The sequence below is a fragment of the Colias croceus genome, chromosome 9 (genome assembly GCF_905220415.1).
Source record: "Colias croceus chromosome 9, ilColCroc2.1".
NCBI lineage: Eukaryota > Metazoa > Arthropoda > Insecta > Lepidoptera > Pieridae > Colias > Colias croceus.
The window spans coordinates 7,761,094-7,787,381 of NC_059545.1; the positions used below are offsets into that span (position 1 = coordinate 7,761,094).

Below are 26,288 nucleotides of genomic sequence, written 5' to 3' on the forward strand. Positions count from 1 at the left end.
AAACCTGAGAGTGATCAGTGAACTAAAACAATATTGACTTCTAAACAACAACATTTTTCAATGTAAAAAGTAGGAACAAAAAAAATACATACTGTTACATTAACTTAACTAAGAATTCTACACAATAATTCTACATAACTAATGATCTAGGCTTTTGGTAAAATACATAACTTATTACAAGGACGTTTACAAAGACCGTTCTTAGTTTTAATTGTTACAACTCGGGTAAGGTTGTCCTTACCCGGATGTTTTTCAACGATTTTCCCTAATAACCATTTAGCTGGAGGAATATTATGGTCCCTTATAATAACAATATCGTCAACGTCAGGTTCTGTCTTTTTTGAAAACCATTTGTACCTATTATTTAACGTCACCAAATACTCTTTTGACCATGTCTTCCAAAAATTATTAACCATCCGTTGAGTAAGCTTCCACCTTTGAAGGCCTGTGAGAGAGGTCTTTGAATAATCGCTTTCAGGAATTAAAACTAATGGTTCACCGACTAGGAAGTGCCCAGGTGTGAGGGGCATCTCATCATCTGGGTTATCACTAATTGCTGAAATTGGACGGGAGTTTAAGCACGCCTCTACTTGGGTTAACACAGTTGTCAGTTCTTCGAAGGTAAGTATTGCGTCTCCTATAATTCTTTTCAGGTGTGTTTTCACTGAACGAACACCAGCTTCCCAGAGCCCTCCAAAGTTAGGCGCGTGTGGTGGTATAAAATGCCAAGTGGTTCCGTCCTGGGTAAGTAAATTAGCAATTTCGTCGGCCAACTCTGATTTCGCTTGACATAACATTTTACGCAGCTCTTTATCCGCACCAACGAAATTAGTCCCATTGTCGCTGTACAGATCGCGGCAGTGCCCTCTTCGAGACACAAAGCGTTTGAATGCAGCTATGAATCCAGAACTGGTAAGATCTGACACAGCCTCTAAGTGGATCGCCTTAGTCGCCATACATACAAATAGACAAATATAGCCTTTATAGGATTTCGATCCTCTACCAGGCGAAAACCTAATATCTATGTACCCGGTAAAATCAACACCTGATGACCTAAATGGTTTATCCGGAGTCAATCTAACCTTAGGTAACTGGCCCATTAATTGATTGTTATCCTGGCGAGAATAACGTAGGCAAGTCATGCATTCTCTGTAGCACTTCTTCACCTTTTCTCTAAGTCGTAGGATCCAAAATTTATTTCTCAAGAAGTTTATCATAAGCTGTGGACCCCCGTGAAGTGTTCTGTGGTGCGCATCCAATATTAATAACCTAGTGAGATGAGACTCACTGGGCAAAATTAGAGGATGTTTCTTATTAAACTGCACAGAAGACAGTTGTATTCGACCGCCCACCCTTAGCAACCCTTTTTCATCAAGAAAGGGTGCAAGAGTGTGCAGTGGACTTCCTTTAGTAACACTTCCGGTTCGAGACATTAACTTATTAATTTCATCTTCAAAATATAGTCCTTGGGTAGCTTTTACAATTATATCTAATATAGTGTTCATTTCATTGGTCGTAATTCTTTTATTAACATCTCTTAACTCTTTAGGTTCCCTTAGTTTTAGAAATTTTCTACAGTAAGATAACACTCGTAACATTCTAGTTAGATTTGAAAATCGTTCCCATATAAATTCTTCATCAGATCGCATCGTATTGGTAAGTACTTTTAAAGGTCGTAATTCAACATCAGTGTCAACATCTAAATGTGTACTATAAACATGGTTTTCGTGTAGACTCTTAGGACCATGCCACCAAAGATCATAATGAACTAGTTGTCCAGAGGACATACCCCTAGAGGCACAATCGGCTGGATTTTGATCAGTGGCAACATGGTTCCATTGATCACTATCCAGAACAGTCAAAATCTCGGAGACCCTGTTGCTTACAAACGTCGTCCAACGGCTGGGTTCTCCACGGAGCCATGCAAGCACTATGGTCGAGTCGGACCAGGCAAACAGCTTATCTTTAGGTACCTGCAGTACTTGTGCAACCTCAGAAATTAATTTGGCAGCCAGTAACGCCGCGCATAGCTCCATTCTTGGAATGGATATCTCCTTCTGTATTGGGGCGACTTTAGTTTTGGATGTGACTACATTTACGTGAGTATTACCTTCGGTGTCTATGCTTTTCAGGTAGACGACAGCAGCATAAGCTACCTGAGAAGCGTCAGCAAATACGTGAAGCTCAACTGGATCATCATTCGTTGTAGAAAGCCACCTAGGAACAGCTATACCTCGAATACCATCTAACTCTTTTCTAAAGTGTAGCCATTGGTTTAATAATTCTGACGAAAGATTTTCATCCCAATTCAATCCAGATTTCCACAGTGTTTGCATAAAGATCTTCGCCGTGATAAGGACAGGAGCAACCCAACCCAAAGGGTCGTAAAGTCGCGCAATATCAGACAACACTTTCCGTTTGGTTCCAGGCTCATCTAACTCCGGTAAATTGTAAGTATACTCAAATTTATCTATGTTTTTATTCCAGGAAATACCCAACACTTTAATTGTATCATTGATTTTAAAAATAAATGTATCCTTTGAAGATTGATTATCATTTTCGATATGATTCAGTAATTTTGGACAATTACTGCACCACTTTTGGAGCTTAAACCCACCTCTTGACATTAATTGATTCATCTCTGTATAAATATCTATCGCTTCCTCTTCTGAATTACAACCGGTCAGCAAATCGTCCATATAAAAATCTTCAAGTGTAATTTTTGCGGCAAGTGGATATTTTGACTCCTCATCTCGAGCCAATTGTTGGAGTGATTTAACCGCCAAATACGGTGCACAAGCAGTACCGAAGGTAAGTCGCGATAGCTTAAAATGTTGTATAGGTTGTGATGGATCAGCCCGCCATAAAATTCTTTGGAAATTTGAATCATCTTCATGTACCACTATTTGTCTATACATCTGTACGATGTCTGCCACAATACAATAAATATGCGTTCGCCACCCTATTATAATGTGGCGCAAATCTTGTTGAATTTTAGGTCCAATAAGTAACGTGTCATTCAATGATACGTTATTAATCCCCTTGCACGACGCATCAAAAACAACACGAAGTTTGGTAGTTTCCTTGTCTTCCCTTATCACGGCGTGATGAGGGAGATAAAAGGAAAACGGATACTCAATATCCTCCTTACTTAGAATCGGCTTCATGTGTTTCTGGTTCTGGTAGTCGACTATAACCTTCTCATATTCAGCGTGCAAGTCAGAATTCTTTTTAAACTTTCTTTCTAATACCTTAAATCTCTTCAACGCAACTTCCTTGGAATTTCCGTACACACACTTTGGATCTGGCTCCTTAAATGGCAATCTCACTACGTAACGACCTTCTTCATTTCTTGTGGTAGTACTCTCATAAATTTCTTCACATCTGATTTCTTCCTTCGTAAGTTTCTTTCCTATTAAATCTGGTTCTCTTTCAATTTCCCAAAACTGTGTCAAAATATTATCTTCTCTTACCTGTAAATGTAAATTTACTACTCTTGGATTTGATTCTTCATTTTCGCCTATTCTTCCAGACAAGATCCAACCAAGATGAGTATTCTGTGCAATAGGGCCGTCATGTATGGGATGTTTCAAGAAACCACTCAACATTATTTGACTGAAAATATCAACTCCCAAAATAATATCTATCTTACCAGGTGAACCATATTTGGGATCTGCTAAAGGTAGACTACTGAGCTCTGGCCAATCAAAAATGGAAACCTTACTCGACGGAAGAAACGATGTTAAAGATGGTAACACAAATGCATTTACTGAAACAGAAAATTCATGATTATGTAGTGATTCTAACTCAAAGGAAACAATGTGCTTAGATCTAAGTTTACCATCACCTACGCCAGTTATTAAACCGTTTATTGGTGTACGCTTAAGACATAAATATTGTAAAGTACTTTCGGTAATAAAAGAGGCCTCAGAGCCTTGATCGATTAATATTCGCGCAGTTTGGACGCAACCATTTGCGGATTTAATCCTAGCTAATGCTGTAGCTAATAGCACCTTAACCTGATGTGTATCTTTCGCAAAATGAGCTACTATTTTCTTATCGTAATGGCGATTCTCATCTAAACTCGTCGGTTGGTGGCCTTTACTCGTACATGGTTCCCCAGACACAGGGGGAGGATCTCTTTCTATATGCAGCAGGGTGTGGTGTCTTCTGCCACAACGCCGGCAACACGTCGACTGGTGACAGCTCCTCACGTTGTGGTTGGATGAAAAACAATTGAAGCAAAGTCTCTTGGCTTGAATAAACTCATATCTCTCTTCGGGAGACTTGCCTCCAAATTGTTTACATTGGTATAATAAATGAGCATCTGAACAGCATACGCAGACTTTACTATTTTCTTTGTAAGTATCCTTTTTATTATCTTGTATTATATGAAACGATTTTTGTCTTGTTTGCTTAGGGGTTATACTATTTTTCATATTTTGTTTAAATTCTCCTACTAGCATCTCCAATGTTCTAAATCTACTTTCCAGGAAGGTTACAAGCTCACTCCATTTTGGGATGCTGTCGGTTTGAGATCGGCCAGCCTCGGTCTCCCACTGGCGGCGGGACTCTAAATCTAATTTTGAGACTATTAAAAAATTAATGATCGCATCCCACGAAGACACGTCAATATCTAAATTCTTTAGAGCCTTCAAACATGCCTCCGTAGTATCGATAAGATGCTTGATTGCTGTAGCCGACTCGCTAGACATAGGCTTTTGACCGAACAAACGTTTTAGAATTTCGTTGACATTGAATCTTTTGTTATTATACCTGCGCTTTAATCTGTCCCACGCCTCTTCATAATTTGTATCAGTAGTCGATAAGCTCCTTAATAAATTCTCAGGTTCGCCTTTTAAACTACATTTCAGGTAATGCAACTTCTGAACCTGGCTTAATGATGGATTTCTATCGATCAAAGAGACAAACATGTCATGGAAGCTCTGCCACTCTTCATAATTACCGGAGAATGTGGGTAACTGTATTTGTGGGAGCTTCACCTCACTGCTTACACAGGTGACGTTCGATGGACTGACTTTAGAAGAACTCGCTGAGCTGGAACCAAGATCAACTTTCATTTTTGATTTGTAACTAATATAAATTTCTTCTAGGTTATCATAGATCTCTTCGGTAAAATAGGGAGTTTTTTCGCGTTCCCTTTTTGATGCAACTGATATAATATTCAAATGATTCTCGGTAAACTTCTTCCAACTTGCCTCTAAACATTCTAATTTTATTTCTATGTAAACGTTTGTCAGTCTCTCTTTTGGAGTTTTTTTATAATTTGAAAAACTTTTATTTATTTGCTCATGTATTTCCACTTGCTGAGCAACTAATGGATCCATTTCTTCTATCTTTAATGTTATTGAAATTTTTCTAAGTTCAAAATTTTGAAATTTTTCTAAGTCCAGTGTGTATAAATTTTTCTAAGTCCTATATGCATACTAATTTTTAGCAAATTTTTTCTAAGTCCATGTATACTAATTTTTAGCGAAATATTTCTAACTTCTAAGTCCAAGTTATCTAATTTTTCTAAGTCCCAGTTATCACTACACTGAATTTTTACAAGTCTTTAATGTCCACTTAGTTCACTTTACTCACGGTTTTACAAGTCCTTTATTCCCGGGTTTCGGCACCAGATGTCGCTGCGTACACTGTCACTAATTCACTTTCACAATAATAAAACACCACTGCTGCTGGTAAGGCATTTAATTAAGCAAAACAAAATTATATATATGACATAGAAAAAACAAATCACAAGCGAGTTACAACTTTGAGATATTCTAACGTGGCGCCATCTAGTTTGCGATAAGGAACTAAACGTAGACGGTATTGAACACCTAGCTTCATTACCGCGTGATGTACCTAATTTAACTTTAATGACGTCCATTACAAACTAAAAGTGTTATCAAGTTAATTATCTTTGCAAAGTCCGTTCTAATCTTAATACATTCATCTTGTTTCTCATCGCTGTAATGTATTCTATTTTTAATTAGTTAAAAATCCGTCTCGTAAAATAAATGTGGAACTATTACAACACTTGGATCTATCTATATATTATAGAACTTCTGGACAAGTTGTGTTTAGGCTTATCTGTTACTTAAAATAATTTACTTAAAATAAAAAATAGGACCTTTGAGTCGACGTTTAATTGATTTTATCAAAATAACGAACACAAACTCCATAGATTTAATAATAATGACGTATTTCATTATCTACAGATTGAATGCCGCTGCGAAGAGCGTATAGCGGAAGAACAGAAAAGATGTAGAGAGGCGATAGCTCGTGTAGAGCGGGATAGAGATGCGCAGTTGGCGGCGCTCAATGACCGCCTGTCTGCTGCTGAAGCGGAGGCGTCCGATCTCAAGCAAGAGGTAAGAAGCAGTAACATTATGTACGATGTACATGATGTCTATTATATAGTCTCTACATTTCTGGAAATGTTTGGCATGCATACATTAGTTTGTTTTTGTTATACGTGTTCAAAATCACTAATGTGGTACTTACTCATTTACAATTAAATTAAAAATATAAAGCCTAAATAATTATATTATGTTAAAAATAATTAAGCAATACCAACTGAAGTATCATGAGGAGAATGCTAAATATTAAATCTAAACATTTAATTACAAGATATAAATAAATAATAATAAATAAATAAATAAATAAATATAATCAAAACATCACTACAAGCTGCAAACAAAGTACCTAAACAGATACGAACAGTAGCGAAACTCCCTTACAAAACGTTCGAAACGGCTTCTCACTCAAACTTGCGCTACTGTTCGCCTATTTACTTTACTACAACCCTACTTCCCTTCACCAACTTCCACATCCAGGTTCTAATAATTATTATCCTATCTTCCACACATCACTAACTTCTCTATTTCTACCTACTCTATTTCTAATTACTATGTTCCAGGTGGGCAGACTGCGCGGCGTAGCAGAAACACTGCGCGCGAACGCCGAAATAAGTTCCCGTAGCGCGCGCGAAGCTCAAGAAGCGGCTGGCGAGTTGGCCGCGCAGCTCAGTACCGCGCGGGACGCCGAGCGACGCGAACGTGATACTTGTGAAGCGACACGTGCGTTGCTAGCGGCCGCACAACAGGAGATACGAGCGTTGAGTGCTGCCCCACCGCCGCCCCCCGACCCCCGTTTGGATGAACTGCGGCAAGAGCTTGTGCTGTTGCGCACGCAGAACAAATGTACGTTAGGCTGTGCAAAATATTTATGTAAATTATATTAAGCTATCATCACACTGCCACGCATGTTGCGCGTTAACGCAATTACGCGCGTACTTGCGTTTTTGTGCACTTCCATGCGTAAATGCTTTTTGCAGATTTATGGTTCGACTCATTTCATTCAAAGCCGTTTGCTACTCTTCCAATATCATGTACTATGGGACTCGCAGTGCCCTACCTTTTCAATCTACCTTACGTACATTTTTCCCTTACCTATACTACCTACCTTACCTTATATCTAAAAATATCATGCATCACTAAATAAAATCTTATTCCCCAGCTCTCACAGAAGCGCAAGAAGAGTTACAAGCGCAGATCCTCACCCGCGGTGTAGAAGAAGGCCGCAGTCTGTTAGATGGTGTGAGTGGCCCACTCGTCGCTACCAACTCATTGGCGCATGAACTGTCGCAGATGAGTGACCATGAGGTGAGTGTGTGAGTGTGTAGAGGGTACGGTTAGCAACGAAAGTTTGGTTAAAATACAGATAAAATTTTATATGATACATTTTAATAATTCGTAACATAGAAATGGATCGCTTTCAATTGCGTAGTAATATTTTTGAAATATTTAATTTTATTTGTTTGGTAACTTTTGTTGCTGACTGTACGTGTGCGATTGAGTCTATTCTCGAATTGGCAGAATACTGCAAATTGTGTCGAAATATGATAAATTCAAAGCCAGTTCAAATAATAACTGACATATTGCATAATATTATTCTGCCTATTTGATAAATAGATTTGATCGTATACCATGATATTACGCTAAAGCACTCACTATTGTTCGAAAGCAGAGTAAAGACTTCGTAACTTCTTTTATCGAATTATTCAAAAGGATTATCTTTTCTCTGCAACTCATTTACAGATTCATTAAGCTACGCTTTCTCACAGCTCGAGCTTTAGTTCATATAATCGCTATTTTGATATGAAAATCGATTCTATCATTTATCATTATAACCAGAACCAGACCAATATCACAACTTCGACATAAATATAATTTTAAAGTAGGTATATGAGTACTTATTTGATATTCTCAATATGAACTACGCTCTATTATTTTACAGCGACAACCTTTTATACTCTTTTTATATTTTTTTCAAAAATAGCACAAACCATATTAATATATTCGTGCAAATTAACACTCTCTAGATAAATGATTAACAAAACATTGATAGTCAGTGTCGGCGTAAGGGCCACTGACACCCCGGGCGAAAATATTGTGGCGCCCACTTGAGGGAGGCAATATAAAGTGTTAGTTTTTTGCTGGTCCCAAGTAAAATTATTTTATTAAGAATTTAATTTAATATAAAAAACTGCAGAATAAAAGACTGCACAGACGAAACACCACACATACCATAGAGGAGTGACTCTATAAAAAATATGCATATGCACATACCGTAGGGCACAGTTCAGACCTTGGCACCCCCCAGAATTTGTCGCCCCGGGCCATCGCCCAATCACAGCCCCCCCCCCCCCCCCTAACGCCGACACTGACCATAGTCACCTAAAAAACTAAGTGTCGTGGGATTTAGGAGCCTCTATTTAAATTACATAGAGTTATGATACGCAATAAATAGAAATTCCCGAATTCTCTACACTACTTTAAATACTGACACAGACAACATCTACAAATTTAAAAAAATTCGACCTTTTTCAAACTGGCAACATCTGTCGAAATTCCAAATAAACGCTTTCTAAACCATAGAGAAGAACCATAGACTGATAGGTTATTAATTTATTATCGATTTTTTCTGAGAATTTAGCGACAACTTACACGCTTTGCTTGACTCAGCCTGGTTATAATTTGCAATATTGATATACGTATATGCGTTTTTCCAGCTCGTTGGTAGCGAACAAACTGATCACAGCATAGAGTTGGAAAAGGTACGCTATAATCACTAACCATTGCACGTATCATAATGCATGTAATTAATTACTATCTGCATGATTTTGCCCTCAAACTCCTTCTAATTATAACAGTTCTTTTTTTTTACAGTTTAGGAATTAAATATGGAAAGATATAACTAACAATATTATTTTTGATACAGATTTAAACAGACTGAAATAATATTCTAACAAAATTAACCTTTCCTATTTGGCATGAATTACAAACACCCTTGTTCCTCTGATTTGCACTATAAAATTGTCTGAAAACCTTGTAATTCATATTGGAACATTTATTTTCAGTTACAAAAGGCATTAAAAGAACAGCAAGACGTCAACGTGCAGCTAAGAAATTACATCGATGGAATTCTTCTATCCATAGTCGAGAATTATCCACAGCTACTCGAAGTCAAGTATCAGAAACCAGATTTAAAATCATAACGCCAATGTGTCCAAAATATTCTGTAAACTAGATATTCGAGTTGAGCACCTCTAGCCATCTCTTTCTGAATTATCTCTTTTATGTGTTATAGAATGAGATAGCATGATCATTTTTATCTCGAAATTATTAGCACAGATTATAAAATGTTCAATAATAATTACACAGAACAGTAAAAACAAATAGAAGTGCTATAATGTCATAATTAGTATGAAAACCAGTGTCGCCAAACCCACACATTTAAACCGATAGTTATACAGTACACTACAAGTAAACTATGCCTTTGATTGGACAGCTTAATTTGAGTAAAAACTGACTTAGGTTATAAATTCAGCATTTCAATATGTACCCTAACGCACCCTGTTACGGTTTATTTTAATATAACATCCCTATGCATATTAGCTGTTTTGTTTCTCTTTGCTCCGAAATTCCAAATTCGAAAAACATTCAGCTACTCCACAACAGAGGGCGTTAGTTTTCGATAGATATAACTTTGAACCTCAACACATAGAAATAAGGTTGAAATTTGTGTCACTCTACATTAATGACATTGACTTGATATTAATCTGATGCTATGCTCTAAGGGATGTCAGCCTTGTTATCGATAATTCACAAATAAATATTTTTTGGTGCATTTTTTTTTCTTTCTATTATATGAGTATAGTACAATGTGCCACATTTTGGAGTATGTTTATTACTACTAAGTATGTCTTTTCATATTATTATTATTAAATAAAAAACGGAATAGAATAGTATAAATCTATATTTACAAAATACAAACAGAACTTATGCATAGCTTAAATCTTGGAACTGCCGTAGATTTGATGTATCGGCGGCCTTTGTTAGACTTCTTAGTGTTGTTCGGCATCCAGTTAACTCGTCACGTTGCATTTATCCATTTCTCTTTTAAATTAGCCTCTTTGGGAAATCTATAAATAAATTGGATAAATGAAAGCTAAGGAAAATAAAATAAAATTTAATACATATTTATAATGTTTGTCTTTTCTAAAGTGTCGATACTGTCGATATGAGCTACAACCATCACTAAACCGAAATTCGTTTGTTTATTGCAATAATATTCCAGAAAGTCTTGTTTGCTGTTCAATCTATATTAGTACTAATTTCTTATGGATTAAGGTTCATTTTGACTTAATATTTTTATAAATTTTTGACAAATTACGACAAGCGAAGTTATAACATAAAATATATTTAAAATAAATTAAAATAAGACTTACCGATGGTATGAAATGCCTCCATTGCTGATATTATTTCGTCTGCTATCATTTTTCCACTCTAATACCGAACAACACGCCCTAATTAATGAATAAATATGGAAAAAAGGTTTGACAGCTGACAACCGACTCGAATATTTTTCTGCGCACAACTGAGACCAAGTAAGGTGAACATAACTTACTAGTGACACGTGGGCCACGCCCACATCGCACTTCTATTTAGTTTTTACTGTTCTGTGAATAATTATGACGTTTTGAACTACAATGCATCTTTTTCTGCTAAAGTACCTACGCAACGCAGCGCGTCGCTAAGTTTTAACTAGGCCTTATTAAAATTAAAACTCCATATTTCAATAAATACATTAATAGGTATTGTTTGTGAGGCATTAAAATCCATCGCTCTTTATATTTTTTTATTTTATTACTTAATTTATAATTTTAAATCGTTTAAAATGCATTGCATGCGAATTCTACTTTAGTTATACTAAACATTTCCATTTCAAAATTAACACTGTGATAATGTGAAAAATAATCTATTTTAAATTATATTTATGTTATATTATTATACACAAATATTAATTCATGCGTTTCGGATATAAAATTCAAGATAACCCTTTTTGTCTATTCGCTCTTGGCCTATACCTAGTGGTTACTTAAATTACAAAGATTTTATTTTCTTGTTTTCACGCAACCAAATTATTTTCTAATTTTTCTTAATACATGTTGAATTTAAGAAAAATATTCTATCAATTGTTATACTTAATGGCGTTAACTTTAATACAAGTGCCACAAAATATCCAAGATATTAAATATATTATTATGAATGTAAATATTGTATAGGTAGATTAGATCCAATTGTATAGAAATATGTTCCTTTTATTATCTCATAGACATGCTTTTATTAGTGCTGTAGGTAATAAAGGAAATTATTTTTTTAGTATTATGTAGATCTGGGAATAAATAAATATATAAAGGCCAGGCCGTCCATAGATTTTATTATAATGTGTTACTACCCTCAATAATTTTAATTCAAGACTGTGGTAGGTAGTAATTTATATCGGTGCAAATTTACTCTTAAAGTTAAGAGTATATGAAAATATTTAATTATTTATGAATGAATTAAAGCCATTATGAATTGTATTCCTAAATTTTATTTCATAGCATACGTTATAGTACCTAAAATAATTTAAAATAGAAATATTATTGTGTATTTTTACAATGATGTATCTAATGTAAGACCGTAGCTTATAGGCATTTGTGTACATTTTGATAATACACCTGTGGAAATAATGAAATTTAATCATATTATATCAAAATAAAACCATTCTAATATAAAACTCAGTCTTTTATTTTCCTTCTTACCTTAAACGAACAAGTACCTATTAGGTACGTACATATTACTTCACTTTTTCCGCTACAAGTTACCACGGAAGAATTACTTCATATTTAAAATACCATATAGGAGTTCATGGAAAGTTCAACCCGAACGGTCCATTAACTCCTATATGGTAACTATTTTATATATTACATGCTATATTGTTCTGGCTGAATGTGTTTACCATACCATACTATAACCATGTTTACAGCAAAATAAAGATTTATGATTTATGATTTAAAACCACAAAAAACCAATAGTCGTATATCTTTTCCCATTAAATCGCTCCTAGTTCCCTCTAAATTCGTTGTGTAAATCTGAACATGTCTCTTACGACTTAATAGTTAGTGGTTTTCTTCTTCCGCATGTTCAGCGTCATTTTTCTTATTTCGATCCAAATTATTGATGACCCTTTGCACATCTAACCGCAACATCATAAATTTAGGATCCATATAACTCTGAAAAAATCGATGGAATTTAGTTACAATAATATTATACAAATAAAAAAATAGTATGTGTGCCGAGCACACGTATCAGAAGAGAAACTTCTTTGGCAAGATTCAAAGTTACCAAATTATTGCGTTATTAAATATGATTGAAATTTTACCCTCAACGTGCGAAATTTCACTTTAAAATTCACTTCATCGATTTAACAAACCTTAAAACGACCAGAATCCTGGTTCTGATTTTCTTGTCCAACATTATCAACATTGTCCTGTGTAAATTCTCTCTGTTCTAAAAACGGTCTTCCCATCAATTGCGACACTTCCATCTCTATGTCATTTATATTAGAGTTCAAATTGCCATACGTTCGCCTGTAATCACTTGGCACATTATAATCTCTATTCGCATGGATTATTGGCATTATGGGTTCAGGCAAGTTCGTCTGATTCGTTCCACGACACAAGGAACACTGTTTATTTTCCAATTCCTTCCTCTCATTATGTAAAGTCAATCTTTCTCTGGACAAAGCGACTTTTTCCTTTGCTATTTGTTTCTCCCTCATATTCAAAGATACTACGTGTTCTTGTATTCTGCGAATTCTGTCTTCGTACTTCTGCTGTATGAAATTTGCTTCGGATGATTTTTTTTCAGCTTGCGATTGTTTCTCGATTGCCGATTTTGCGAGGAGGTCTAAGTCGCGACTCCTGCAGAGAAAAAAAATTCTTAATAGCCTCAAATTTGCTATTCGGAATTTATTACCTATTTTAAACTTGATAATATTGAAAGAAATACACGATTATATTACCTATACCTCCCTATCCTATGATTTTTATCTATACTTATATTATAAAGCTGAAGAGTTTGTTTGTTAGTTTGTTTGAACGCGCTAATCTCAGGAACTACTGGTCCGATTTGAAAAATTAGGCTATAGGCTATCTATCATTACGCTAAGACCAACAGGAGCGGAGCAATGCGGGTGAAACCGCGGGGAACAGCTATTCAGTAATAAATTCCTAAAACACGAAACAATTCGTAGTGAAACCAAAAAAATATTTAAAAGTATTAATTTTGTTATAATATTCAAGTCAAACCAAGTTAAATCTTTAAGATTATGAGAATCGTCATACTTTGCCATTATTCTTTGTTCTTCAATATGCAGCTCTTGTTTTTCAGCGTTTAGTTTCGATCTCTCTTCTGTTACTTCTTGAAGGTGTGCATCTAACTCAGCTTTCGTTTTCTAGAAAAAAAATAGTTTAAAAAAAATTTAAATATTTTTTTTATATGGCGTATCAACACTGTCACCCAATAATATTGAGACAGTATGAAATTAACACACATCTAACCTTTTTCGATCCTTATGTAAACATTATCGTAGTCTAGAATGTTCATTAAATCTAAGCATTAAATAGATAAAGATAATCTCTAAGATTTCTTTTTACCTCAATTTCCAACTTCAGACTTTGTATCGACGCCTTTTCTTTGGCGACTAACGCAGAATCCTTTAGAGCTTTCGCTTTTTCTTCTTCGATTCGTGCCAATTTATCTTGATATTCCTTTTGAATTTCTTCCTTTTGCAGCTGAAAACGATGTCATTTATATTTTAACATGAGCACATGTAAAATACCAGTTCGAGATTAAAGCAATTCTTTTCAATACGTAAATAATATGGTCAGTTCTGAAACTTCTGATCAAAGAACGCAAATCGGAATATATCATTGAAAGGAAAGAAAGTAGTACGTCATTACCTATAATTATTATTTTCTACTCAACCTACCTTTAATTCTTCATCCTGCTTTTTGAGCACGTTTTTAGCAAACTCCGTTTGTTTACTGAAAGTCGCCTTCTCAAATTCAAACTCCATCTTCTTTTGTCGCAACGATGCCGTTTCTTCCTCCATCATCTTGAAATCAATAAGTACTATAATATTACTAGTAAGTATTATAATAGTATGTATTTTAAAGTTACTAGGTCATCGACATCGATTTCTGGATTTAAGAACAATGCCCGGTTTTTTAAGTCACATTTTAAAACAAACTAAATCAAACCATTCCAATCCTAATCTTATTGATATTGGTTCCTACTTACCGTTGTCATCTGCCGAAGCCTTGATTCAAGCATTTTAACAATATCCTTACTCTCTGCTTTATCGCGTTCAAAATCTTCTCGATCTTTCTTTAATTGTTCTATGATATCTGTAGTAAACATATTTGCAAAATAATGATTAGGTATATCTTCACATCATATTATATGATGTTTCTGAACCTAGCCATGACCAAATTTTACTGGAAACTAAAAATCTCCTTACCATTTATCTGCTTCTCCCTTATTTGCAAACTCTTCACTGCTTCATGTTGAGACTCCTGTACCAATGTTTCCACTTTACCATACAACTGTTCACATTTTATATTGTTTTCTTTGACATCAGTAACAAGAGTTTGTAAGTCTGACGAGAATCCTGCCGAATCTTTTATAAGGACTTGTTCTTGTTTTACTGCATTTCTGTAGTTAAAGCATAAAAAAATCTAATTAGCTTTTATCACTAAGGAAATAAATCTGGATGAAATTTTACGAAAGTTTCATTTGTGCATCCCATCCCATGATATTAATTGAGATAAGAAGTGAATGATGTCCTATGCCGCAAATTGAATTAAGTTTAGTAGTAAGTATCGGAGTTTAGTGGCGACTAACATTACGACACATTTTAAAATTTACCTTATATTTTCCATAAGTGCTGCATGATGTTCTTGCAAAACCTTCACATTATCCAAATGTTGCTGCCTCAGCATATCATTTTCTGCTTTATGTCTTTCTGTTAATTCGTGCAAATTATCTTCCGCCATTTTCTTATACAGCTGGTGGTGTTCGTCTAACCAACTTATCTTTTCCGAGTAGAATTTCACCAATTTCTCAGTTTCTTCTTTCATTCGTTCTTCAGCTTGAGTATATGATAGTTCTAGAAAATCTAATTGACGTCTGCAATTGAAAAAAAAATTCATTATGACGACATTTATGATGTTCGCGAAAAACATTTTTATACTTCCCTTAATCGTGATTTTTGATCAACAAGAGTCCACAATGAAAATAAATATAAAACCGATTATTAGTCTTTACAGAAGAATATTTTTAATTTGTATGTTCAGATTAGAAACATATAGGTATTATAGAAATCTTAATCTACCTGTACGACGTTTCCATTAGATCAATTTCCTTATCATGATTCTCTTGCAGCGATTGTACTAATTGCAACAACTGTTTCTTTTCTCTCGTATAAGGACTTTCTTTGCTTCCATCACCTGTTTCAATTTCTTCATTGACTGTAGCATCGTTGTCGTTAGAATTTATTAATAGAGCCTGAAAATTTGCTACGATTACTTATAGGAAATTGGCATCAAGTGGTTCGATTTATAAACAACTTACAAAATAATGCAGCCTAATGAAAGTGAAATCATTATTACGATCGAAATAGTCAAAATACACGAGCGACCGTGGCTATACGCATTTCTATTCTCAGATGGTATTTCTTAGAATGAGCGATTTTATCGGGTTTGAAAACAATAAGACCTGAATGAATTGGAAAGAATGCCTCGTTACTAAAGTGGAAATTAAGTGTATTGGGACTGCGGTTTGAACATCTGACATCTCGTATCATAATCATAATATCTCGTGTCTAGATTACAATAGGTATAAATCTCTTTAAACAATAACGGACTAACCCTTACATTCTGGAGAAGAGCCAAAATCACAGGTTTCTGACTAAGATGTCGTAAAACAAGAGGAATTTATTATAAATAGCGCATACTGTAATCGTAAAAGTTTTGTCTTGCCACAGAATTAGTTAATTCGAGATATTTTTGTCTGCCAGGTTTATTGTAGGTATAATATACAATCGAAAATAACCTTTATTCTCTGGTTAATTCTATCCTGGTGTGAAGCTATAATTGCTTGCATCTGTTGCCTATGTTCGGCTTGTCGGCGTAACATCGCGTCTAATTGTTCGTGATGAGCCATTGTTGTTTCCCGTTGAACACGTTGAGTTTCCTTCTGCCGCTCTGTTTTGATCATAAATAAATAAATAACTTTGATACACAGCTGATGATTGTTCAAAAATATTTAAACTTTCTTTTCGAATACGATATTAACCCAATGGGAAACATCAAGTAATCTTTCGAAGTCAAAAAGGAATTCTTAAAAATTTAAAAAAATTATCTTCATTGCATGAAAATTTGTCATTCAGCTTAATAAATAAATACCTCACCTTGCATAGCTGCTAGTTTATCATCCTGTGCCTTTAGTTGTAGTGCTACCATTAACTGTGCCTCCTGCTGTTGCAAACATAAAGCAGCTCCTTCTAGTGTTACGTCATCATTTGTAATCTCTAACGTAGACTTTTGTTCAGGCTTTACAAGTTCTTCTAATTTTCTATCTTTAGATACATATTCCTCTTTTTGAATTGTAGGTGTTTCAGTTTCTGGTACTTTTGTTTCTTCGGTTGATTCAACCGCTGGTTTAGGTTTCTGATCTGTCTTTTTCTTCTTTACACCTCCAGTCAACCAAGAAGGCATATCAGCTTCATCTTCATCGACCGCTTCATCTTTATCTTTAAAAATTCCAAGCCAGTCATCAGTAGAACTTTTTGGTTTTACTTGTTTGAGTTTGGTATTTTCAACATCCTTGATTTCTTTTTTCTGGGACGTCGAATGTTTAGAAGTATTATTGGAGGTTTGTTTTGATTCGGTTTTTCCCAACAACGAATCAAAATCCACATCTGAATTCTTAACAGAAGTAGTTTGCTTTTGTTGATTAATTCCTGATGATTTTAAAGAAGGTCCACCCAAAATATCGTCAAGAAGTGACTGAGAACTTTTGCCTTTTTCTGTTTTTATAGATTTCTTGTCTTCTAGCAAGTCGTCCAATAAATCTAACTTCTCAACACTTTTACCAGTTATTTTTGTTTTACTTGGAGACCTAGCAAAATTGTCAGGATTGCTATAATCTTTAGTTTGAGGGATAGAATCTTTTGAAAATGTTCGTTTCATCGGTGCTGGGGACGAAATCGTTTTGCTGTTGTTATCTATTTTAAAAGAAGGTTTTCGTGATGCCAAATTTATTTCTTTATCCTTATTTGAAGGTTCAAAAATATCTTTCACTTCATTAGAAAGATTTTTGGCCGTTTTAGTGGCCTGTATACCGTCGAGATCAAACAAAGCTTTCTTTTTATCAACAGTTACTGTATCTTTTTTCTTACTTAGTTTTTTCTTTCCCATAATATCATCGTCAAAGAAGCTATCATCACTACCATCACTTAAAATACCGGCTAATGGATCATCGAGGTCAAGACTCATTTTGTATAAGGTATGAAGACTTGTAGAATAACTTGCAGTTACTTGATCCTACCGAATCCTCCAGGGATGTCCAGGGATTGCGTTTGAAATCAACTAATCAACTAGTATTTGTTTACAAACTTCGGCGCTCGGAAACCATGGAAACGGAATAGCTTTTATAACAGATTATATTGTGCATGTAGCTATTACATAATTATTCAAGTATAAAAATATTAGGAATATTCCGCTTATTTTTTTATTTATTACGCTTATATTTCAGTTTATTGAATGTATTATTATTATTATTTAACTATAATAACTACGTTCTATTTCATTCATTCTTACTTTCTGAACGATTCTTTTGTAGAATGAGACAATGACATGACGGAATGACGATTGGTGTAAAATTTGTTGCTTCACGTCAGCCAGTTATATTTTTAATTTTTTTTTTCAAAACAACTCGTTATTGGATTCAATTTATTGGTTACCGAGTAAAAATTTTAGAAATATATAGCATTTAATTATGGATTATATAAGTGAGTATTAATAAAAACCTTGTAAAATGCATAAGTTTTACAATTCTCGACATATTTGTCCACTTGTCGAGGCACAAAAGCAGCCTTTTGTTCTAGAATATTGCTAACTCATCTCGTGTCTTGTTTACTAGCATCAGAAAAAGGAGATACAGCAGAGAACAGGGATCCGAACTCACACGTCGCAAATGGAGCGTCTAAGGCATGTTTAGAAAGCAAAAGCAGTATTGACAATGATAAACCCAGCACAGAGACACCACAAGAAAGCGCCGCATGCACATCAGAGTCCACCGAAGATTTGGAATTATGTGAAATACCAGAACAAGTCGAATTTACTGTAGTTTTTAATAAAATGAAACATGACATCACATTCGCCTACGACGCAACTGTATTAGAATTAAAAGCTCACTTGGAACGAATATGCGGAGTGCCGCAATCAGCTCAAAAATTAATTATAAAAGGAATGGCAAAAGATGATGTGACCCTTCGAAAAGCTGGCGTTGTTAAAGGAGGAAAGGTCATGCTTGTGGGGTCAAAAATGGATGATATTCTGGCTGTGAAAAGTGCACCAAAGGTGAATACTTAGTGTTAATAATAATGTTTTGACTACATCACAACTAACCAAAGAGATTTCATCACAATATTTATATTTATGTGCATTTTAGGAAATTCAAGAAGAAAAAAATAGTAGTCAGTCAAGTAAAGAACCTCTTTGTATGCAAAAAATCCATAGGAAAGTTCTGGACAAAGGCATTCCACCAGATGTCATGCCCGGAATAAAAGGTGTAAAGGTAAGTTTATAAAAATGACTTATTCTTTGGGAGTCTTATTTTCTATTTATTCTGTTTTATCACACCATGTGAATATTTTCTGAAATAAGCAACTTTTCACCTATTAATTGTATTTGCTTAAATTTTATGGTCTAACATTCTTGTTTAATTTAATTAATTCCAAATATTTAATTATTTTTATATTTAAATGTTAATTTTATAGATAGGCTGCTATCTTAAACAAAATCTATTTATATTTATTACATATTTACAATTTTTTACAATACAGGAGCCCCTACCACCAGTTCCCCTCAGTGGCATGTTAAATAAGCACGGTGGAAAGGTGCGGCTGACGTTCAAACCAGAACAGGACCAGCTGTGGCTCGGAACCAAGGAGAGGACTGAGAAGCTTGCCATGACATCTATTAAGAGTACTTATAAATTTATATTTAAAAAATTATTAACAGAAAATTCATACTTAATTTATTAATTAACTAGCTTACCGCCCGCGGCTTCGCCCGCTTTGTCTGAAATCTAATAAATTATATACTAAAACCTTCCTCTTGAATCACTCTATCTATTAAAAAAACCCCATAAAAATATGTTGCGCAAATAACTATGAAAATAAGATGACAGAAAATTTTATGAAATATGCTACATATTTGCTGAATAATGCATGTTCCCTAAATAATTTTATCATTATTTCAGGTATTACTTCAGAACCAATAAAGGATCATGAAGAATATCATATTATGGTAAGATATAAAATTATTGAACTATATGTATGTGAGAGAATTATAACAGAGTAGTTGTTATGTGGCTATACCTTCCTATTATAAAGTACTCTATGGTGTACAACATAATGGCGATATTGAATTGATATGAAATGCATGGAGTTACGGGCCATGTTATGGTTTATATTCCTTGAGTCAGTAGCTCGATGATATAGTCTCGGTACTACCATCGACCGCGCAAGGTGTGCGCACTGAGTCATTATTTAATATTATTTCACATATCTACCTAACTATAATTAATTATGGAGAGTTATTTAAATTCTCCGACAGCAGCGGTGGGATCGGCACTTATTACCCCCGATTCCAATAAGAATAAGACTACGTTAAACGATGCAAATCTGCAAGTGAGTGAAACGAGTGATAGTGTTAGTGAAGTTCAAGAAGAAATAGATAGTGTTAATGAGGTTCGAGAAGAACCAGAGTTTCCACCAATAAATCGTGAGAATGTCAACACAACAACATCATGTGTTGTGTGTGGGTTGTAAAGCACCATGTCGTGCGCATCTCTGCTAAAAGAAATGGCAGATACACTTTCCTAAAACGAAACATTTTGCTTCCGGGTCTAACGCATAAGTAAGGAAGACCCACTACGAGGCCAGCCTTCATCTACCTGTGTGGACATTATTTTTAACGTGAAAAGAAGCTAAGAAGCGAGAGGAAATACCTTTTCGAGATATGGTATGGTAAAAAAGTGATCGAGTCTCAACATACATCGAGTGCTCCACTACAAAGTTGGCGCTAATCGACCCGCTGAGAACGGGCTGGAACTATGCGAATATAGTAAATTCGTGGCAGAAGGTATTGCAGATGACCAGGTATGATCTGATTTATTATGATACACGCCGATTGATTTTGTGGGTCTTGATAGACATTTTGGCATAAATCATTTAAAGCGTCGCATGTTGCAAATTGTTTGCTATAACTGTGTGTTCACATGTCATTACAAACGTGACTGTAAATCTCGCCCATGAAACAAAATCAGTTAGTTTAATCGATAAGAATAACAAAGGTCCGCTCAATATTTAAGAAATAGTACAACAACTTGAAATTGTCATAAATTTGGTCACATAGAAGAGGTTTGTTTTTCTAAGCAACGGGCGGCACGCTCTTAAAGAAACAATACCCTTATTAATGTGTGTTTACAGCACGATACCCCGCTTACAGTCACAGACGTTGCCGGCATAAAGTTCAAGTGCCTTATTGACAGCAAGTCCGATTGTTTTTTTTTTCCTTTGTAAAAGGATAGCCGATAGCATGACCGGGCCTCTAGAATTTGTATACACTCGCGTAACAAGAACTGGCACTGTATCAACCTATTCATTCGCCCGTACAACATTACCCATAACTGTTAATGATGTAAATATGAGCTTTGGTTATTGTAGACTCTCGAGTACTTCCTGGGATGGAGTAACAGGTCGAGATGTTTTTACTAGAGCCGAACGTAGTTTGATTATGGATAACAATGGGCTCAAATTATTCGTGAATTTAAAATAAACAATATTTGTTATTGCGGACAATAATTTTGAATCTATAGACACGGATTTAAATGATTTTTATGATGTTCATCGTGTGAGATCCATTATTGAAAGTAAAGCACAAATTTTGTGAAATGGGAATAAGACTTGTGAATACAACCCTAGCACAATCTACAGTTCTTTCAACATTGATAAGGTTTTGTAATGCCCTTGTTGTTAACCAAGGACTAGATAAATTACGTGACTTCATAGCTACTTTTTATAATCAACGATGTTCTCGAGTTTCAAAATCAATAGAGGTTACATTCTTTTGTTTAAAAAGAATATTGAAAGTCTCGCTTGCGCAGAGTTTTCATTTAATTGGAATAAATGCAAGTTGCTGTTGCAACATTGAATAGGTATTCACCACAAGGTTTCAAAACATCGAATGGTAGACTTGTCAGATAAAAAAAAAAATAAGGCTCTTGCTGAAGCATTATTGTCAAAAGAACGTTTAAGTTCGCGAAATATTTTAGAATGATAAAAAAAAAAGATTTCTGCTTCTTTATTAACGATTTTCGGACAAATCTCGTTGTTGAAGTACAAACAGATTCCTGTTCAATAGATTAATAGTGGTTCAGTTTTCCTACAAGAAAGTAATGATCAACTTAAAAATCGAATATTATCAAAGAATCACTGACACAGAAAGTTGTTATCATAGTTATTAAATAGAGTTATAAGATTTAAGAAGACCTCAAGCATAATCTATTAAGCGTTAACATTTTAGAATATTAACAGACTGAAATATGTAGTCTCAAAGCATCATGTCATAAGAAAAATATTTTCTCATCGTGTTCATAGATGATGGGCTTACATACAAGCTTTTGATTTCGAAGTCGGTACCTACGCAAGGGTCCAAGAATACCGCGTGTAGATTTTATTAGTAGAAACTAGTTGTCTTCACATAATGTTCAATTTGGGCAAAAATAGTAAAGATTCGCGACGACTACAAGCCGAACAACTTAGATCCGAACATAAGTAAAGTAATTGCAGCCGATAAAATGATATTATTGATTTAAATTTAAGGTGTCACATATGATAAAAAAATGCTTGCTGTATAAACATTTCCTTTTGTTTGGTGCAAACGAAGTGTTATCATTCATTTATTGATACAATCATTTCATGATTATTTGAAACATTTTAGTTTGGAAAAACCTGCAAACTTTGTGTACTTAGTTCGTTAGAACGTACATTGAACGTTTTTAGAGTTAATAAAAGGCCCTCTAGAGCTAGACAGTTGACTTGACATCCGATAGAAAATGTATCAGAACCACTTCATACATAACCATCGATACGAATGGCACTTACGAGTAGCAGTATAGAATGCGTATTGGTAATTGTTGACGCATTTACTGGTTAATATTGTCACCTAGCTCCTGTTAAAAATGTGTCTTCAAAAAAAAGAGCATGTTAAGCGCTTTGTTTTTGTTGTGCGCTGAAAGGAATAGTAGCCGATTAAGCTACGTCATTCGCAGGTAGCGAACTCATAGACTTGAGTTGGCAGTGTTCTTTTGAGTTTTACAAAATTACAAGCGGGTTGAGTTGCGCTAACGGGTTATTTTAAAAGGTTTATGTCTGTTCTTAAGTTCATTGTTTCAGTATCGCTGAAAATCATGAACCTATGGTATTCTTCAGTTATTGGCGAAATTCAACTTACTTTGAATTGTATTGTATAAAAGAAACGCACAGCACAGGCGACAGCCCATTGCAATTGTCTATAGGCTGCAAGACCACTGCGTTATAATGATTTAGTACGAGTGTCAACACTTTAGTAGTTAACCTGTTTGAAATTAGAAATAACGCAAAAGTCAGGATGGACGAGCAATTGCACGTCTGTTAAATGTTGATGATTTTGTGTTAGTAAGAGAGAAAAGCCGATTGTAACATCAATAATATTTTACTTGTTTTGACGGTCATTTTATGATTATTGAATTGTCTGAAGGTAGACTATGAGAATGTGATATTGTCGGTAGTGGTAAATGATATGGAAGTTGGTATGACTTTAGAACCGGGTTCAGTCCTCGTAAATTAATTATTAGCTGTTACTCTGCCCCGTAAAGTGTTGTATACGTTGTTAGTATACATCAAGTTATAAGTGCAAGGTGGTTTTGTGTATTCCTATAAATACACTAAATATGTCACTGGACGACGAATTGACGGCGTGTCATACGATGTTAATTACTAAGTTAGGAGAAAAGTTCTCCAGTCCATACAAAATTATGAGATTATAGACTTTGCGATAACGAGAGGTATCGAATCGAGCCTCAAACTGGAGGCCATGCTCAGTACATAATTGTGTCAAGAACTTCCAAATTCATCTAAGCAGTTGGAAAGTGAGCCAATGAATAAAAATGTATTCCACAAATGTTACTCCTTACTTCCAGTAATTTGCAAGTTGCCTGGCAGAGATTGCTGTGTAGCAATAAGGCCGCATATTGTGCAAAATATTTTTACCTTATAAGTTTGTACTAGATTTTCTTACATTGTTTTGTACAATAAAGTATTGTAAAAAAATAAATACTCCGTATATTTTTATTTTTGTTTTATTTTATTATTTTTACCTATTTATTTCCTCGGTTGTTACATAATTCCGTATAGTTAATCTAAGTATTACACAAAAGTTTCATAACACACATGCACACCGCACTTTAATAGCTCAATAATAGCTCTGTGTTTGACATAGCAAGGCGTGTATGTCATATTGTACATTGGAAGCTCCGCGCTTCGTGTAGTTATGGGTAGCGCTTGCGCTCCTTGTGATCACAGTACATGGCAGGCTCCGCGCTGCATGTAGTTCCAGATGTTGTGGGTAGCATTGCGCTCCTTGTGATCACAGTACATTGGAAGCTTCGCGCTTCGTGTAGTTCCCAGTTGTTGTGGGTAGCTTTAAGCTCCTTGTAGTCACAGTACATATGAGGCTCCGCGCTGTATGTAGTTCCAGATTTTGTGCGAAGCATTGCGCTTCATGTGACTACAGTACATGTCAGGCTCCGCGCTGCATGTAGTTCCAGTATTTGTTCAGAGCTCTACATTTACAATATAATACACACACACCAGTACATGGCAAGCTCCGCGCTGCATGTAGTTCCAGATGTTATGGGTAGCATTGCGCTCCTTGTGATCACAGTACATGGCAGGCTCCGCGCTGCATGTAGTTCCAGATTTTATGGGTAGCATTGCGCTCCTTGTGATCACAGTACATTGGAAGCTTCGCGCTTCGTGTAGTTCCTGTTGTTGTGGGTAGCTTTAAGCTCCTTGTAGTCACAGTACATGACAGGCTCCGCGCTGTATGTAGTTCCAGATTTTGTGCGAAGCATTGCGCTTCATGTGACTACAGTACATGTCAGGCTCCGCGCTGCATGTAGTTCCAGTATTTGTTCAGAGCTCTACACTTACAATATAATACACACACACACAATACATTCAAAGCTTCGTCTTTAGGCGACAGTAGCCGTTGTTGATATCACCGATGATGACGATGATGAGTAATAATTTGTGAGTCGGTGTGAAAAGTTACAAACCGTGAAGGGAAAAGAGTTTGAATACAGCAAATGAAATAGCAACGCAGTAAGTAATCTGCGCAAAATTACTAGTCGAATGTTCGCGCGAGAACGCGCTCGTTGTCAGAATGGCCGTGTGAGAGAATTATAACAGAGTAGTTGTTATGTGGCTATACCTTCCTATTATAAAGTACTCTATGGTGTACAACATAATGGCGATATTGAATTGATATGAAATGCATGGAGTTACGGGCCATGTTATGGTTTATATTCCTTGAGTCAGTAGCTCGATGATATAGTCTCGGTACTACCATCGACCGCGCAAGGTGTGCGCACTGAGTCATTATTTAATATTATTTCACATATCTACCTAACTATAATTAATTATGGAGAGTTATTTAAATTCTCCGACATGTATATTAAATTTTCAACCTTATTGTGATAAAGTATAATTCTAATAAGAAATTTAATGATAATTTAATATTTAGATATACATTTCAATCAAAGAATAAAATATAACCAAGCTTAGGTTATGATGTTAATGTACTATTAAAATTACAGGGTCTTCAATTAGGACCGACAGAAGCATCTCGCTATTGGGTATATTGGGTGCCCGCGCAGTACATCGAAGCTATCAAGGATGCCGTACTTGGCGTATGGCAATTCTTCTAAATGTCCACATCACTGCCGACTTACTAACAAGCTACTTGGGTAGTTGCAATATTTAAAAAAAAATCTAAATGTCAAATTTTAACCCTAATAGTCATTATTTTATAACATTGTAATATTACAATACCCATCTGTGGTTGGGGAATAAATTAGATACAATGTCAATGATTGTACATTAAACCTAGTGTTTGATTATATTTGCTGTTTCACACAATTATTTTCTTGATTGCCATTATTTCAGAAATGCTGGATTTCAAATGACCTTGGTTGATACTTGTATGCATCAAACTCAACAGCTGTAAATTGCTATATAGGGAGCCAAGTTATACGTGAGCTTATTATCCCGTTATTTCGATCCTGATCTCTATTTAAATTTACAATAATTACTCAGCAAAGGATTGATTCGAAAGCAAATTCGACTGCTAAATTATTTAATATAATTTTTATTATAAGCTTTGGAAATGATTATTTTATAAATTACATTTAAGTTTTCTTGTCAATCCTTCACTGCAATTTGGATAATAGAGTTAGATAAAATAAAATGTTTCAAATGATCATTTTGTTTTATTCTCA

The 26,288-nt window shown here is 35.0% G+C and overlaps 3 protein-coding genes across 5 annotated transcripts in view; 2 read left to right on the forward strand and 1 right to left on the reverse strand.

Annotated features, from left to right (window-relative positions):
• The window catches only part of LOC123694359 (rab11 family-interacting protein 4), an 81,085-nt gene extending 71,370 nt beyond the window's left edge, over positions 1-9,715 (forward strand). For 2 of the 3 annotated variants that reach the window (XM_045639776.1, XM_045639774.1), the window contains 5 exons: positions 6,225-6,377; positions 6,926-7,208; positions 7,525-7,670; positions 9,080-9,124; positions 9,428-9,715. In XM_045639776.1, coding sequence (XP_045495732.1) covers positions 6,225-6,377; positions 6,926-7,208; positions 7,525-7,670; positions 9,080-9,124; positions 9,428-9,565 — 765 coding nt within the window. In that variant the 3' untranslated portion in view covers positions 9,566-9,715. The remainder of the gene's footprint in view (positions 1-6,224; positions 6,378-6,925; positions 7,209-7,524; positions 7,671-9,079; positions 9,125-9,427) is intronic. The other variant, XM_045639775.1, reaches the window with a different exon arrangement.
• Positions 9,716-12,514: 2,799 nt separating this feature from the next.
• Positions 12,515-17,985, reverse strand: LOC123694576 (trichohyalin-like). Its single transcript, XM_045640042.1, has 11 exons — positions 16,870-17,985; positions 16,512-16,663; positions 15,793-15,965; positions 15,327-15,587; positions 14,920-15,113; positions 14,700-14,806; positions 14,389-14,514; positions 14,054-14,191; positions 13,742-13,851; positions 12,829-13,318; positions 12,515-12,628 (listed from the first exon to the last, which is right to left on the reverse strand). Exons 1-11 carry the CDS (start codon positions 17,954-17,956, stop codon positions 12,515-12,517), a joined length of 2,952 nt encoding a protein of 983 aa, XP_045495998.1. The 5' UTR covers positions 17,957-17,985.
• A 333-nt stretch (positions 17,986-18,318) lies between these two features.
• LOC123694374 (ubiquitin domain-containing protein UBFD1-like) lies at positions 18,319-26,269 on the forward strand. The gene is made up of 6 exons (XM_045639796.1): positions 18,319-18,471; positions 18,603-19,042; positions 19,134-19,259; positions 19,528-19,669; positions 19,947-19,993; positions 25,608-26,269. Exons 1-6 carry the CDS (start codon positions 18,459-18,461, stop codon positions 25,716-25,718), a joined length of 879 nt encoding a protein of 292 aa, XP_045495752.1. The 5' UTR covers positions 18,319-18,458; the 3' UTR covers positions 25,719-26,269.
• The last annotated feature ends 19 nt before the right edge of the window (positions 26,270-26,288 follow it).